Source organism: Echinops telfairi, unplaced genomic scaffold, assembly GCF_000313985.2.
Source record: "Echinops telfairi isolate 266 unplaced genomic scaffold, ASM31398v2 ScPeMD7_3;HRSCAF=10, whole genome shotgun sequence".
Lineage (NCBI taxonomy): Eukaryota > Metazoa > Chordata > Mammalia > Afrosoricida > Tenrecidae > Echinops > Echinops telfairi.
In genome coordinates this window covers 59,652,960-59,668,339 of record NW_022103899.1, presented here as the reverse complement: position 1 = coordinate 59,668,339, position 15,380 = coordinate 59,652,960, and the positions used below count along the sequence as shown (strand labels likewise).

Genomic DNA, 15,380 nt, shown 5'->3' with positions numbered 1-15,380 from the left:
ACCAGTACATACGTGGAGTTCTATGTCCATCTCGTCCCTGCTATTCCTGTCTTCCTTACGGAAACCCCTTCGGAAGTTGGCGACCAGCTTCCAGATGAATGTGAGGAGGGCATCGTTGTAGGAATTCTTGGCGATCTGTAGGTTGCGGTAGACCAGCGTGCTGAAGTGGTTGGAGAAGAGCTCTGTGAGGACGTCGTTGGTGAGAAACTTCCTCAGGTTCAAGCCGTTCTCCAGGAAGAGCCGGACAAACGTGGGTCTGTCCTTAATGAGAGCCATAAACATGACTTCCTGAAGGTCAGCCGACTAAGGAGAAAGACCAGAGAGAAGAAAGAGCTCACACTCCGAATCCAACAGAGAAAGCACCAGGCATTTCGCTTTCTCAGCCCTAGCACCTTTAACACCGCTTTCAATCCCGGGTGGAGAATCAAGTTAATCCTTTCAGATGAAACCTACCACTGGCATATACTTCAAACCTCTAGACTGGGAAAGCCTCAGAGTGGAACCTGTGACGTCAATAAGAGGGGGCCTTGGATTGACTTGGCCTCTTGCTAACACAAAACCACCAACCCCCTGCCACCAAGCCGATTCTGACTCACAGCAACCCCACAGAACTGTTCCTTGGGCCTTCCAAAACTCCCGGTCTTCACGGGAGCAGACAAGCCCATCTGGAGAGAATGCCGCGAAGCATACCGCCTAGAAGTGAGGCTGGAGAGGCTTCCTCTTACATAGTTTTGGCATGTGATCGGGAGGGACCAGTCCCTACAGAAGGATCAGCAAACAAAGGAAGAGCCCCCACCCCCACCCAAAGGAGATGACTGCAGCAATGGTTGAAGGGTGGCAGAGACCCAGTGGATGTTGCCTTCCGTGAGTCAGCGCTGACCTGAGAGCACCCAACAAGAGGGAGGACATTGATCAAGTGATATCCCAGGGTCTGGCGCAAAGCAATCACTCTGGCGAGGCGGGGGGCAGATAGGACAACTTGCACCATCTCTCTGATGCCTGCTGCAGTAGACACCAAGTGTGCCGTGCTGCACAGCAGTGCAGGAGGCCTAGTGGTGCAGTGAATTTTGCACTGGGCTGCTAACTGCAAAGCCAACGGTTGAAGCTCACCAGGCACTCCACTGGGGAGAGATGAGGTGTTTTGCTCACAGAAAGACATGCAGCCTCAGAAACCCACGGGTTGCTGTCCTGCCCTGTCCTCTAGGTCTCCGTGAGTTGGAAGTGGATCGATGGCAGTGGGCTGTTTGGAGGATCATTAGCCTGGTTTCTTCACTCGGCCACACTACACCTTCCCTTGGGCCCGTCAGCAGCGCTACGCGCCTTCCACCACGGGGACTGAGTTATTCTCAACACAGGCGGCAAGATCAGCCCTGGTGAACAATGCAAACCACAGGACACCAAGCGAATGCCTGGTCACGTGGACTCTGAACACCAAACGAGCTGCCGTCGGGCTGATTCTAGCTCATGGTAAGCCGGTGAGTGTCTGAGTAGAACCGACGGTGAGAGTCAGGCAGTGAACAAGGCAGGCTTCTGAAGAATCGGTGCATTTGAATTGTGGTGTTGCTGAAGAACACTGAAAGTACCATGGAGAAGAAGGAGGAGGAGGAGGAAAAGAAGAAGAAAGAAAACAATCTGTCTTGGAAGAAGTCCAGCCAGAATGCTCCTTAAAAGTGAGGATGGTGAGCCTTCATCTCACGTCCTTTGGACATGGTGTCAGGAGAGACCAGCCCCTGGGAAAGGGCCTCGTGCTTGGTCAAGGGGAGCGGCAGCAAAACTGGACATGAGCTTGGATGAGACAGATGGATGTGATGGCAGCCGCCACAATGAGCTCAGGCAAAACAACAGCGTGGGCATGGAGAAGGATGGGGTGGCGTCTCGTTCTGCTGTACACGGGTCACTATGTGTTGGAACTGCCTACTCAAGAGCACCTTACAACAGCACAGACTCCCACCATGGCCAGTAGCACGCTGTCCAAGTAGAGTCACTGGAGAGGGAATTGAGACCAGGTGGGGAGCAACACAGCAATGGATAGCATCCCCGAGTGCAGATACAATGGATAGCATCCCCAAGTGCAGGCACAATAGACAAAAGTAGTACGCAGGACATAGACAGTAGTAGATATAGTAGCATAATTATAAAGGGATGAGTAGTTTCCCCTACCACTTTAATAAAATGTAACTGTAAGTGGATAGAATTGAATTCTTAGCAATGAGCACATATACCAACCAGCTTGCAAAATTCCTAAGAATGGAGCTCGTGTAGATCAGCTCGTGTGAATCAATCAGAGCTGGCTCCCACCCACCACCTGTGAGGAAACTGGGCCGTGAGAGGCTCAGCCACACAGATGTGCTGACTTCTGAGTCCACCCTCTCTACCACGATGCCCTTGATCCCTAATGAGCTGAAGCTGAGACAATAAGTTAAAAACATCCTTCCATGTGTCCCTGAGTTGATGTGTATTTGTACCGTCTGACCTCACTTCAGAAGAACATTTCACCCGCAAAGATGTATTTATGACTCAATTAACTGGACCCTCTTATAATTTACTTTCCCTCAACAAGGTCTAATAGAGTTCGTGATGCTGTGAAGACCAAACAGGAGATAATGTTTGCTAAAGGAATGAATAATTTAAAAAGCCCGAAGTCATTACTTTATTTGCACTACTATGATTATAACTGATCACATATTGATGAAAATCAACATTTAGTCCTTGATTATACAATGAAATACCTAAATGTTTTCTGAGCCTGGCTATTAGGGATGAAGGTTATGAAATCTACGAACTTTCAAATCTACATGTAAGATCCCTGCCATAGTCAATTCTGACTCATATCAACCCCAAATACAAGTAACCATACATGCAGAATATTAAATATGTCCTCTCAAAATTTAATATGCTTCTAACTGACCACTAATGATTCCAACTAACAGCAAAGGGCTGAAAACAAGGGGGGAGTAACCTTGTGAATGCGAGGGTTTATCATTGTTCCAAAGACCAGAAGTCCAAAGGCCGGTTTTACTTCAGTTGTATGCAAGTGGACAGGGGCTGGAAGACATAGTTCTACAACTCTGAATTGAAAAGGCAATCTGAAATTTTAAAACAGAAATAACCTTTCTGTTGAATGCCGTTCTTTTAGAGTAGGGAGACTCTTGTAGCAAGGAGCGCCACGATATAGTCCTGTTCTAAGACATTCATTTACAACTAGGATGCTCTTTAGAAGAGAGGATAGATAGCAAGCCTTCCACTCACTGGGTTTGGAGGCAACATCAGGAAAGACCTCTGGATAGAATGTGTGTCCTGCTTGGTAACGTGGAGGGTCAGTGAAAGTAAAGGAGGCCTTCAATGAGACAGACGGGCAAGACCAGGCTACACTTCCCTCTGTTATGAGTCAGAGCCACCTTACAACGAGGCAACCAATGAGTGCCTTCCATCAAATGGTTCTGTTCCCCTAAAAATCTCCCTTTGCAAATTCCCCCATTAGACATGGCTGGGTAGGAGGGATGGGGAGAAAAGGAAGCACTGTTATCTTCGTTTTCAAGTGAGCCACATCTGATAAACCCTTTGCAATCACTCTGGAAATAGTTTTCCCGTAGTTCCTCTCAACTCTTCCAAAGAGAAGACCTCTTCACCAGCTAGAGGCTCACTTCAATTTTATCACTTGAAGAGTGATAAACATTGGGGTTTTGGGGTGTTTTTAGTGGATTGATAACGTCTTGCACTTTCACATTTGTTCTTATTTTCTCGTCACCACAACACTACAATGTTGACATCACCGCCCCACAGCACTCAGCTGGTACACTGGTGTACCAGAATGAAACAACGTTCACACGGTTCAATATTGACTTAAACTGGGACAGCCCAGGGAAGCTCCACCCATTTACCCTTACCTCCCATCGGCGGTCATTAGTGAAAATCTCATCACTGGCCAGGTCCAGCTGGTTCCACTCCAGCAGAAGCTTCAGCTGCCCATTCCAGTTGTCCTTGTCTTGCTCGTTGGTGCTGAAGGCTGGAAGAGGCAGGCCGAACATCAATTCCCCAGACACCGAGAAGTAGAAGCAGAACCGGTCAGCGCCATTGATGTGCTGCAGCTCTAAGCTGCTTCCCTCCGGATCAGACAATCAGCTGTGCCTTCACTTCTTTACCCTCATTCTTGTCCACATTCTCATAAGCAGCAAAGTCTAGAAGGGGCATCAATCCAGGCTATCGCTGTTGCTGTTGGTGGCTGCCACTGAGTCCCACGCACAGAACAAAGCAGTGCCCTCTCTTGTATCGCCTTCATGATCGGTGGACTCTCTCATTCATTACAGTAGCCGGTGAGTACCCTCCAACCTAGGGACTCCTCTTCCAGCACTACATCCCACTGCATCCAAAGCAGCACTGCTACGGTCCATAGGTTTTAGTTGGCTGATGTTCTGAAATTCATCGCCACAGGCCTCTCTGTCTAGTCTGTCTTAGTCTAAGCGATCCTCTGAAGCCTAGCCACCATGGGTGATTCTGCGGTATTCAAAACACTGCTGGCCTAGCTTCCAGGCTGTCATCCCTTTTCTCGACTTCATCTGCTCAGAGGAGAAGGCTGAGAGTGTCTACGTCCTTCAAGACCTGCAACCTCAGAACCCCTTTGGGGCAGTTCTACTCCGTCCCGAAGGGTTACTCTGAATTGGAATCAACTTGATGGCAGTGGATTTGGGTGATTTGGGTTTTTATTTTGTTTTGTGTTGTGTTTATTGCATATGATAACAATATAACTAAGATTTATTGAGATGTTCCCATAGATTGAGATTCCATGAGCTTACTATCTCAACGGTTACAGCTGACTTATTAAGAGCCCATTGCCACTGCATCCACTTCGACTCAGACTGCTTCTGTAGGAGGAAGCAGACCTGCCCCCCAGGGTTCCAAGGCTGGTGTAATCTCCACAAACACAGCGACCTCATCCTTCTCTTGGGCCTCTGGCCTACTGGTTAGCAGCTGAGCGCTTGACCACTGTACCACAGGTCTCCTTACCTGACAAATACACTCCCTGCCAAAGAGCTGATTCCAACTCAGTGACCCTGTAAGACGTGTTACAACAGCCCTTTAGGGGTTTAGGAGACTTTTATTTACAGGAGCTGACAGGCTCACCTTTCCCCTGAGGAGTAGCTGATGGGTTTGAACTGCCAACCTAGTGGTTAGCAGCTCAGCGTGTAGACCACTACGCCACCAGAGTGCTGGTAAAATTACTTCCATAGAATCTATTCGGACTTATAACAAACCTACAGGACAGAGTAGAATTGTGCCTGTGTATTTACAAGACTGTAAATCTTTATGAGAGTAGAACTATCCTCTCTCCCCATCAGAACTGCTGGTGGTTTCAAACTGCTGACCTTGCTGTCAGCAGCCCAATGCATAACCCACCACACCACCAGGGCTTCTGTCTTTGACATATAGTTGATATACATCTACAAAGTCATGAGCTGCAGTGTTCCATCTGTCTTCTCCAGAGCGAATACTTCCTGTGCCTGTGTCTCCTTTCAGATATAACACCATCTTCATAAATACCTTTTAGAAGCAAATTGGGGGCCAGCACCATGAGTACTGATGGCCTGTCGTACGTCCTATGTGTCTGGGCCTACTTTGTGTATTTCACCTCTGTGAACATGCACAGCTGCACACTAGGAGGGCAAGTTTTGGCCAAGGTTGCATTTATTTCAGGGCATGCTCACCTGGGTGGGGCTCTCAACCCTCAAAACCATTGATAAAGAATGTACGAACCTGAGATTCTGCCATGGAACTCAGAAGGTGTAAAAGCACCTGAAACTGAAGGCACAAGGAGCCCCGGTAGGTTAGTGGTTACACATTAGGCAGAAGTCCACAAGGTCAGCAGTTTGAAACCATTAGCCCCCTCCAAGGGAGAAAGACTGGCTTCATACACTCGTAGAGAGTTATAGTCTAGGAAACTCATCGGGGCAGTTCTATCCGGCCTGAAGGGACTCTGGAAGTCATCACCAACTTGATAGCACTGAGAATTTTGAGACGTTGAAGGCAAGATTATTTTTGTGGATGCGAGAGTGTGTGTGCCTGCATATACATGCATGTTGTTGTTGTTGTTGTTACTGTTGTTAGATGCAACTGAGTCTGTTCTGACCCTCGGGCCCCTATGCACTATAGAACGAAACACTGCCCAGTCCTGCACCAGCCTCACAATGAATTGCTCCTGTGCTTGAGCCCATTGTTGCAGCCACTGTGTCAGCACATCTCGCTAAGGGTCTTCCTCTATTTTGCTGCCCCTCTACTTTACCAAGCATGACGTCCTTCTCCAGGGTCTGGTCTCTCGTGACAACATGGCCAAAGTATGCAGGATGACTTTTGGCCACCTTTGCCTCTAAGGAGCATTCTTGGCCGCCTGTGGTAGCTACATAATCGGGTGTCAACTTGCGAATGGGCGGAGTCTAGCCTGTCAATCAGGCCACAGCTTGATGACCTCAGTTGAAGGCGCTAAGGAGATAAATAGCTAACTGGAGGTGGGACACTCACTCCCTTGGAGACATTCCTATTGACAAGCCTGATGGAGCTACACTGATGCAGCCAGAGCCCTGGAGCTGGAGGAGCCATGTGGAGACCCACCACAGTGTTGAGATGCTTCCACCACCACTGGATCCACAAGACTTTCCACCCACTGACCTGTGATCTTCCTGCATTTGGTATCATGGCATGTGTTTCATGAGTCTGAAGAAGACTTTATAGATTGGTTTTGGACATATGGGCTAATATTGGACTTTTGGACTTGATCTGGACTGGGCTGGGATGTCTTCTCAATATTCAATGGCTCTTGTATATAAAGCTTTCTTATACACATAGGAGTGTCTATGAATTTGTTTCTCTGGTCTACCTGGACTAACACACCACACTTCATCCAAATCAGACTTGTTTATCCTTCAGGTCATCTATGGGACTTTCAATATTCTTCCCGTTTATGTGTGTTTCAAAACGATGAGAACCTTATGCATAGCTTCAAAGGGCACGCACACACACGTGTGTGTGAAATTCTAGAATTGAGGCCCGTGGTTTTTAATCACATTCTCAAAGGACTCCCCGACTCCTCAACATGTATGTCTGTGTGTATATGTGTATATACACATATATATGACTGTTGTGGGAGACAGCTCTTTGGGACTGAACTTGGCCAGTCTGCTAATGACATCAGGAATCTTCTTTCAGCAAATCCACACAACCAAGGAGAATGAATTCAGCAGGGCAAAGGTGAGTCCAGGTTCTAATCTACGTGAGTCAAAATTAAACGAGAGACTGCACTGCAGTCGCCCGGTTTAACATAAAATAAAATGCAAGCCATCAGAAGCATCGGGTCTCAGCACACAGCGGAGGGTTTCCAGAGCGCATCATTTGACCTACCTTTGTACAGGGCATAGGAAATAGCATTGCTCACAATCTCATCCCCGGCTTCTTCCATTTTAATAACCGTCAACAGGTGAGAACTTTCGAGGATCTCCTTGAGCTGGCAACAGGGAAAGAGCAAAGTGGTTAGCCAATGGAGACCTGATGCCATCAGACACTCCACCAACTCACTGCCAACTTAGAGCAGCCCCATCGGACAGAGTGGACCTGCCTCTGTAGGTTTCCGGGACGGAAACGCTTTATAGAGTCGAAAGCCCCTTCTTTCTCCTTGGGATCGGTTGGTGATTTTGAACTGCTGACCTTGCAGATCGCAGCCGAACTCGAAACCACTACACTCGGTGTAGAAACGGGAACATAAAACTCCCTTTGGGTAAAAATGTTCCATTCTATTTTAGAAAAATGCAGCCTCTAGGAGACCCGAGTCGATAAAAAGCCCTGGAAGCATGGGTTATGGGTTGGGCTGCTAACCATCAGGTCGGCAGATCAAATCTACCAGTGGCTCCACAGGAGAAAGAAGAGGCTGGCTGCTTCCGCTAAGATGTACAGCCTCGGGAGCCCACAGGGCAGTTCTGCTCCGTCCTATCATGTCACTATGGGTCAGCATTGACTCAACCGAGGTGAGAGGGATTTTGATTCACAGGAGAGCTCCAACTCTCCTCCTTCATTTATACCACCTGTCCTCCTAGCTCCTCTTCCCTAAATTTTATAATGTGTCATTGGCTGAAGCAGGAGGTCCTAGATAGTGTGGAATGAGACTCATTAGAAAGACCAAGCTTCACAATTTAAGGTCTGATGTCACTCCCTCCTTCAGGTTTGGATGTTATCGTTCACGATCCTTGGATCACACGGGCTGATATGTTTCTTCCAAGGGGGCCCAGTCGACACTTCAATGGTGAACACCCAGTTTGCCAAAGGATACGGATGACAGTGGGTGCCCACAATCCATTCACAGGGTCCACATTGGGAGTAAGCCTCTGGTGAAGCCCTTCTGACCACAGACCAGGGTGAGGAGAGCCTTGCTACCATGCAGAGTGCAGTGAGGCTTTTCCTTTTGTTTTGTCTTATTTGGGTTTTCTGTATTTTGCTTCCTATGGTCTTCTGTATATGAAATCCAGGCAGGGTAGAGCCACGGAGGCAGTGACTGTTTCGGTGGTTCTTGGGGGGGATGGTGTCTGGTGAGGGAGGTTGGGGGGGAGGTGAGAAGCTGATCCACTGAGTGCAAGAAAGAAGTGAATGTTCTAAAATTGACTACAGAGATGATTGTACAATTCTCTTTAATATGCTGGAGCTATCAAAAGGTATCATACGTAAAATATATACCAATAAAAACCCCTAAAAAAATTTTTTTAAGCCCAGGTTTACTGGTCTGTTAGAGACTGGTGGGACCCTCAAGAGGACAGTGCTTGGAACCCCTTGAAGCCTGTCACTTATCTTACCTCTGCGACTCAACTTTCAGCCAATGACAGACATCCCTTTCGGCATGCACAATAACAGACACGCACACTGGAACACTCAGCCACACACACAAGGTCTGAGGGGCGAAGTCTGCCCGGGGATAAAGCTCGGATGGCAGGGAAAACAAAGGGAAATGGTACACCAAGGAGAGAATGGGCAGAGAGCTGTTCCCGCCCGTGTGGGGACCGCAATCTGCATCCCAGACCAAAATGCACATGCATCGTTGAAGGGAACGCCAATTTGCTCTGTCCTACAGGGTCTCTGTGAGTTGGAATCGACTCGGCGGTGGTGGCTTGGGTTTGGTATTTGGGGCGGGAAAATCAAAAGCACATCAGGCAATCACAGGAAATGGGAGACCGCTTAGCAGTATGTGGCTCTATGTTTCAAAGGTCAGCAGAAAGTAGCTGGCTAAGTGTTCGGATCAGCGCACACTTCCTCGGTGATCTAGCAAGAGAAGTGAGGATGTCTACAGGGAATCACGGGCCAGTTCATGCGGAAAAGCAATCATTCTGTAGTCGGTGCCTCCAGTAGATCTCAACTCGATTGAGAGTCTTAATTTCTAATCACATAGAAGCTCAATGTCTGCGGACTTCGTGGTGCACAAGAAGGGTAACAAGCGTCTCAAGCAACACATCTCCCATTCTAACCTTGTCTGTCTGTGATCCCTCCGTATCTGGACCCAAGCTTCCAGGAAGACGCTCATGTTGTCTGGGCCAGAAATGTTGTCTCCCAGGCACTGAGTTGAAAACACTGGCAGCTGCTAAAGATCACACATTCCCCCCTAGCCAAGAATCCTCTCCCCAAGAACTCCCCCCCAACCCTCAGGCCCCTAATGTCTCCTCAACACCAGCTCACCGACTTGATCCAACTCTCCGTTTCCTCCTCCGACAGCCGGGAGACAGTGCGGGGCAGGAAGCGCACCAACTTCTCCTTGACAATGGATGACGTCAGAATGTCCTCCATCTCCACCAGGCTCGCGATCACGTCTGAGATCTGCCCCGAGCCCTCCACCACCACGCACGGAATTTTACTCTTGATGGAGGTGTTGATGGCCTGGGAGAGGACGTGGGGTGAGGAAGGAAGGTCAGCAGATGAAAAGAGAAGATGAGGAGCGAGGGATGCCCACTCACGACCAAGATTCTACATCAGACAGGGGCACATGGCACACAGATACACCCGCCCCCGGCTCTGAAGCCATCCAACGTCTGCAGTGGTTACATGAAGGAGAAGCGTAAAAAGGCTCCTGACATCTCAGGCTACTTCCAAATTCCACACCGCCGGCACGTGCAACTAGCTTACCGCTTGCATAAATAAGTGCATTGCAGGATATATATTATACAAGGAGCCGTTTATAATGCATAATCTATTCTTTATTACACATTGTATCTGTTATGTTTCTAATATGAAACGTGTCCGTGTGTAATAGGATATATAGAGTATTATATGTTTATGTAAATGGATTATATGACACATATACATAAATGGAGCCTTGGCAGCACAGCAGTCTCGAGCTCAGCTGCTGACCAAGTGAGCCACAGTAACCCCATGGAATAAGACCTGGCCATCTGATCCCATAAAAATTACAGCCTGGAAACCCCTACGGGGTAGCTCTGATCTGTCACCGGGGGTCACTATCAGTCAAAACTGGCTCACAGCAACATATAGATAGATGGGTGGGTGGATGGATGGGTGGGTGGGTGGATGGATGGATAGATAGATAGATAGATAGATAGATAGATAGATAGATACAGATAAAGATACAGATGAATATAACCACTAATTCAAAATCCTGGCAAAATAAATTCAACTGCTACAGGCTAACAAATAATGTTATTTTGTATTGTGTTTTCTCACATAGTTCTCTCTTCAAATAATTGTCCTGTCCCATGCTTTCAAGGTGAATAAAAACATACACTGACTGAACTTGAGATCCTTAAGTGATAGCACAAGAGTTGAGACCTATTAACTCAGGGTTTAATGACCTCACAGCAAGACAAAGTCATCTACAGACAGAGGACAAGAAAAACACATTTCAACTAGACAGAAAATGTCTCCCCTAAAATACCATGTGCACTGGCACCACGAGAATTGTCAGTACACCCACTGATTCCACAGAAATCCTGCCCACCCTTCACTGCCTGCACCTCAAACGAGTGAACAGTGTCCTAGAGCTTCCAGGACAAAGAGCCACAAACTGGGTGTTTCAAACACCACACATGCATGTCTTGCAGCTCGGGGGCCAAGAGTTCGACATCAAGGTGTCAGCAGAGTTGGCTCCTTCTAGAAGCCCTGAAGGAGACCCTGCTCCTTGCCTCTCTCCTAGCCTCCGCTGGCTGCTGGCCATCCTTGGCGGTCATTGGCTTATACACACATCATTCCGATCCCTGCCTCCATCATCACGGAGCATCTTACCTCTATGTGTCTCTCTCTTCTCCCCTTTTATAATGACCTACCTTACTCCAGTGTAACCTATGGTAACTGACATCAAAGACCCTATTCCAACCAAGGTCATAATTCCCAGTACAGGAATAAGAACCTCAGCCTAACTTCTGGGTGGACACCATTCACCCCATAATAATGGGTGCCATGACTTTGTACTGGGGTGGATAAGAGAGGGAGTGAAAGATAAGGGAGATGAAGAACTGAAAAACCACCTGGCTGAGTACTTTTTCCTCCTTTCCCTCCTCCCTCCCCTTCCCCCTTCTGTGGGTGGCTTTCACTGAGCAAACAGTTGTGAGCAATTCTGTAGAAACTCAGCTCTGGGGCAGTGACCTTGCTTGGAAACAGTTACATGATTCCTTCCTGTGCCCTAGGGGAAGACATCATAACCTGGATCCTCTCTTCACCTTCCATGCTGTCCATTTCTAAGTACTCATACACCGGCAGTGTCACACGAAAAATCTCTATATGCGATTTTCCCCGGAAAGTCTAAAGACTCTAATTTAACAACAGACTCAGTAGATCTCAGTCCTCAGTCAGTTGATGGGGAAAAAATTACTAAAGAAACAGTAAGCATGACGCTTGCAAACCACATGGCCACCAGTGACTGTGTAGGGGTGTCCTTTGGTAAAGTCAGATGCGAAGATCAAACGTCACAGTGATCTATAGTCTAACCTCTGTCTAAGAGCGGATATAGACAAGGGGAAGTGGAGGGTCTGTAAATAACATGGAAGTTAATCGCAAAGAGGAATTTACAAGCTATGCTTACTCATCAGTTCCCACCACTGTTAGATTCCAAAGGCCAGGTTGTTATACAAAACCCAGGATGACCACAGTGGAGCACAGCATGGCAGATGGCCACACTGTTCTACAACTGTCAAATAACACCATTATATCAAGTGACATCACTATACAACTGCCACACTGTCAAGTTACAGCATTGCGTACTGCCAGATGGAGAACAGTGGCCCTGCCAAGGTGACACATGACCTTAACCCTCACACCAGCATGGCTCTCACCTCACACCTCAGCCCAATGCACCACCAGATGTCCATGGTTGCATGTACAAAAGAATCAGGTAGTAGTTATCACTGTCATAAATGTGAAAGGCTGGATAGTGAGGCAGTCGATAAGTGAGGGTTATGGGATACTTTGCAGTAACACCCTTTGGCTAAAAATTAGGATCTTGAAAGTGACACTCATGACTACAGATACGACAGACACGGAGTTACAGGGGTGGCAAGCAGCAGCTGGACTACAGATAAGATTCGCTCGGTAACATCAGAATCCACACAAGGGGTGGGAAGTGGAGCTCCAGCCCCATTGCTCAGTGTTGCAGGTGTAAATCTCTGAACCACCAGGGTTTCAGTTCCTTTTCTTGGAGTGCTTGAGTCCCCAGGAGGTGGGTGGATGGGTTCTAAATGGTTTAAGAACACCTGACTGGAGGGCATATTGAGGTAGATATGATCAGAGTCCATTCCAATGCAAATACGGGGCAGCATAGTTTTAAAGGATTTGTGTTGGTCTTAATCCTTCACTCACCCACTTACTCATTGACATCCTTCGCTTCCAGCTCACAGTGACTCTGCGGGTCAGGGAAGAACTTCCCCATGTGGGTTTCCAAGACTGGAACTCTTTATGGGAGTAGAAAGTGTCATCTTCCTCCTGTGGGGTGGCTGTGGGGTTGAACTGCTGACCTTCCAATTAGCAGCCCACCTCACTATGCCACCAGACCCAGGAATTAATGTCAACCTCTCTATCAGGTTGATTGTCAAACAGTAAGTATACAGAGTATTCATGCTGCTTCGAACTCTCTTCCCATATCTGCTTGGCTAAGAAAGCAATCTAAGTCTGTTAGGGAACAATTATTGGTAAGTTGAAAAGAGAGAGAGACATGGATGGATGGATGGATGGATGGATGTATGGATGGATGGATGCTCAGGCAGATCATAGATAGTTAGGTAAGTGGGTAGGTAGGTGGATGGATAGATAGATAGATAGATAGATAGATAGATAGATAGACAGATAGATAGATAGATAGATAGACAGATACCATAGTATAATAACTGAAATAGGTGATAGAACATTATGTAGAGGGAAAAATCATTACCTAATTGCTGTAATAAGTGAAATTAGTTCATCTAAATATGAGCCCCAAGGTCTTGAAACTAGGACTCTGTCAGCTGAGCATCTCAATGGAACTTCTCGGAAACTACACCAGGACTCACTTTCAATGTCTCTTTTCCACCTCCTTGGGCAAAGCACACAATGGGGATCTTCCCACCATAATTGGAATCTGCAAAACAGGAAAAGTAAAACTGAGATTTCAGGTTTTCCAACAACTTAGATTGCACTCACAAGCATCTCTTTACACCCTTTCTGGCCGTCCACCCACCATCGGTCCACCCCCGACATAACCACGGCCGACCAGATGTTGTAAGGAAATGTAACAATAAATCATGGTGATGGCGTACGTGTTTTGTGATGGGTAGTTTCACTAGAACACAATTTTTGAAGTTGTAAGAAAAATGCCATCGTGTCCAGTTTGCTAGGCCTCCTTGGTAAAGGGTCTCAGAAAATTATTCTTGCGTGGAGCACACGGAAAGCACTGTCCTCTCCCCAGACGCGAGGATCTGGTTTCCAACACTGGCTCAGTGTTCGTACGTCTCAGGTGCATGTTCCTCGAGCTTGTGTCCCTCTGACCCCTCCCCGCTAAGCCTCATGGAGGGCCGGGGGCACAATGGTGGAGCTCGCAGCTGCCAACCGGCAACCAGCTGGTCCTAACACATCTGCAGCCCGGAAAACCCCACGGGGCAATTCTAGTCTGTCGGACATAGAGTCTGGAGCAACTTGATGACATACCATGACAAGCAACCTGAAGAAAGGAGAAGAGATGCAGTGCTTCCTTAGCCAGGACGCCACCTGATCAAATGGGACTGTGACACCTCATTCAATCGGTAGCTACGGTCGGGGGACAGGAGCCCGCCCTCTTGGACCAGTGGTTACACACTGGAGTGCTAAACAAGAGGTCAGCAGTTCAAAACCACCGGCCACCCCAGGGTGAAAGACAGGGCTTTCTACTCCCGTTTTCTACTCTATAGTCTCCAAAACTCACAGGGGCAGTTCTACTCTGTCCTATAGAGTCACTATAAGTTGGTATCAACTGGATAGCAGTGAGTTTGGCATTTTTGGTTTATTGTTGGGGTATATTGTCGGTGGGAGGAGCCCTAGTGGGTCGGTGGTTAAGGGGTCAGCTGCTAACGAAAAGGTTGGTAGTTCAAAGCTGCCAACTGCTCGATGGGAGAAAGATGTAGCAGTCTGCTTTTACAAAGATTCACTGCTTTGGAAGCCCTTTGGGGCAAGTCTACTCTGACCTGCTGGTTGATGTGAGTTGGCTTTTAGCTTTCTATTGTTAGTGCTTCTCCTGCTGTCAGTATCTGGGTCCTAAAGAACCCTGCCATCGAGGCGACTCCAACCATTAATGACCCTGTGGGACAGAGCAGAACCCTCCCCTTTGGGTTTCTGAGACTGTAAGTCTATGTGGGAGCAGAGAGCCTCCTCCTTCCCCCTCAGAGCAGTTGGCTGGTTCAAATGGCTGACCTTGTAGTTCCAGCCCAAGTCGTAACCCACATACCACACAGCTCCTGTAATGTCCTCAACACTGACCTTGAATTGTACGCTCAGAAATGTACTTCTCCAGCTGATTCCGAAGCTTCGCTTCAACCGTGGGGTGTCCGTGGCAGCCGTTGTCCACCAGCAGCAGGTGGGTGTGGTTGTTGTCCAGGATATACAGGGGGTCCCTCTTGAAGTCATCCATAATATACTGGCCTACAAAATATTCCTGAAAAGTGCAAAGAAACTCAATGTTGCGGCTTTACTTGCAGGCCAAGATTCCCGGTGGCATATTTGTACGTCCCTGTTAAAGACATCCCTTTGGGTTCAACTCGATTGATGTCCCCTCCAAAAGATCCTAAGTTCAGAATGGTCTTGGTGATCTCTTTTTTTTTCTTTTAACATTTTATTAGGGGCTCATACAACTGTTATCCCAATCCATACACACATCAATTGTGTAAAGCGCATTTGTACATCATTCT

General features: G+C 47.6%; 1 protein-coding gene across 1 annotated transcript in view; it reads right to left on the bottom strand.

Moving 5' to 3' along the window:
- TRPM8 (transient receptor potential cation channel subfamily M member 8) overlaps positions 1 to 15,380 on the bottom strand; it is a 72,437-nt gene that overhangs the window by 38,550 nt on the left and 18,507 nt on the right. Inside the window, exons 6-11 of the mRNA XM_004701687.2 lie at positions 14,953 to 15,127; positions 13,515 to 13,582; positions 9,703 to 9,900; positions 7,390 to 7,492; positions 3,888 to 4,006; positions 13 to 303 (exon numbers count right to left, since the gene is read on the bottom strand). Of these exons, the coding sequence (XP_004701744.1) occupies positions 13 to 303; positions 3,888 to 4,006; positions 7,390 to 7,492; positions 9,703 to 9,900; positions 13,515 to 13,582; positions 14,953 to 15,127 (954 nt within the window). The remainder of the gene's footprint in view (positions 1 to 12; positions 304 to 3,887; positions 4,007 to 7,389; positions 7,493 to 9,702; positions 9,901 to 13,514; positions 13,583 to 14,952; positions 15,128 to 15,380) is intronic.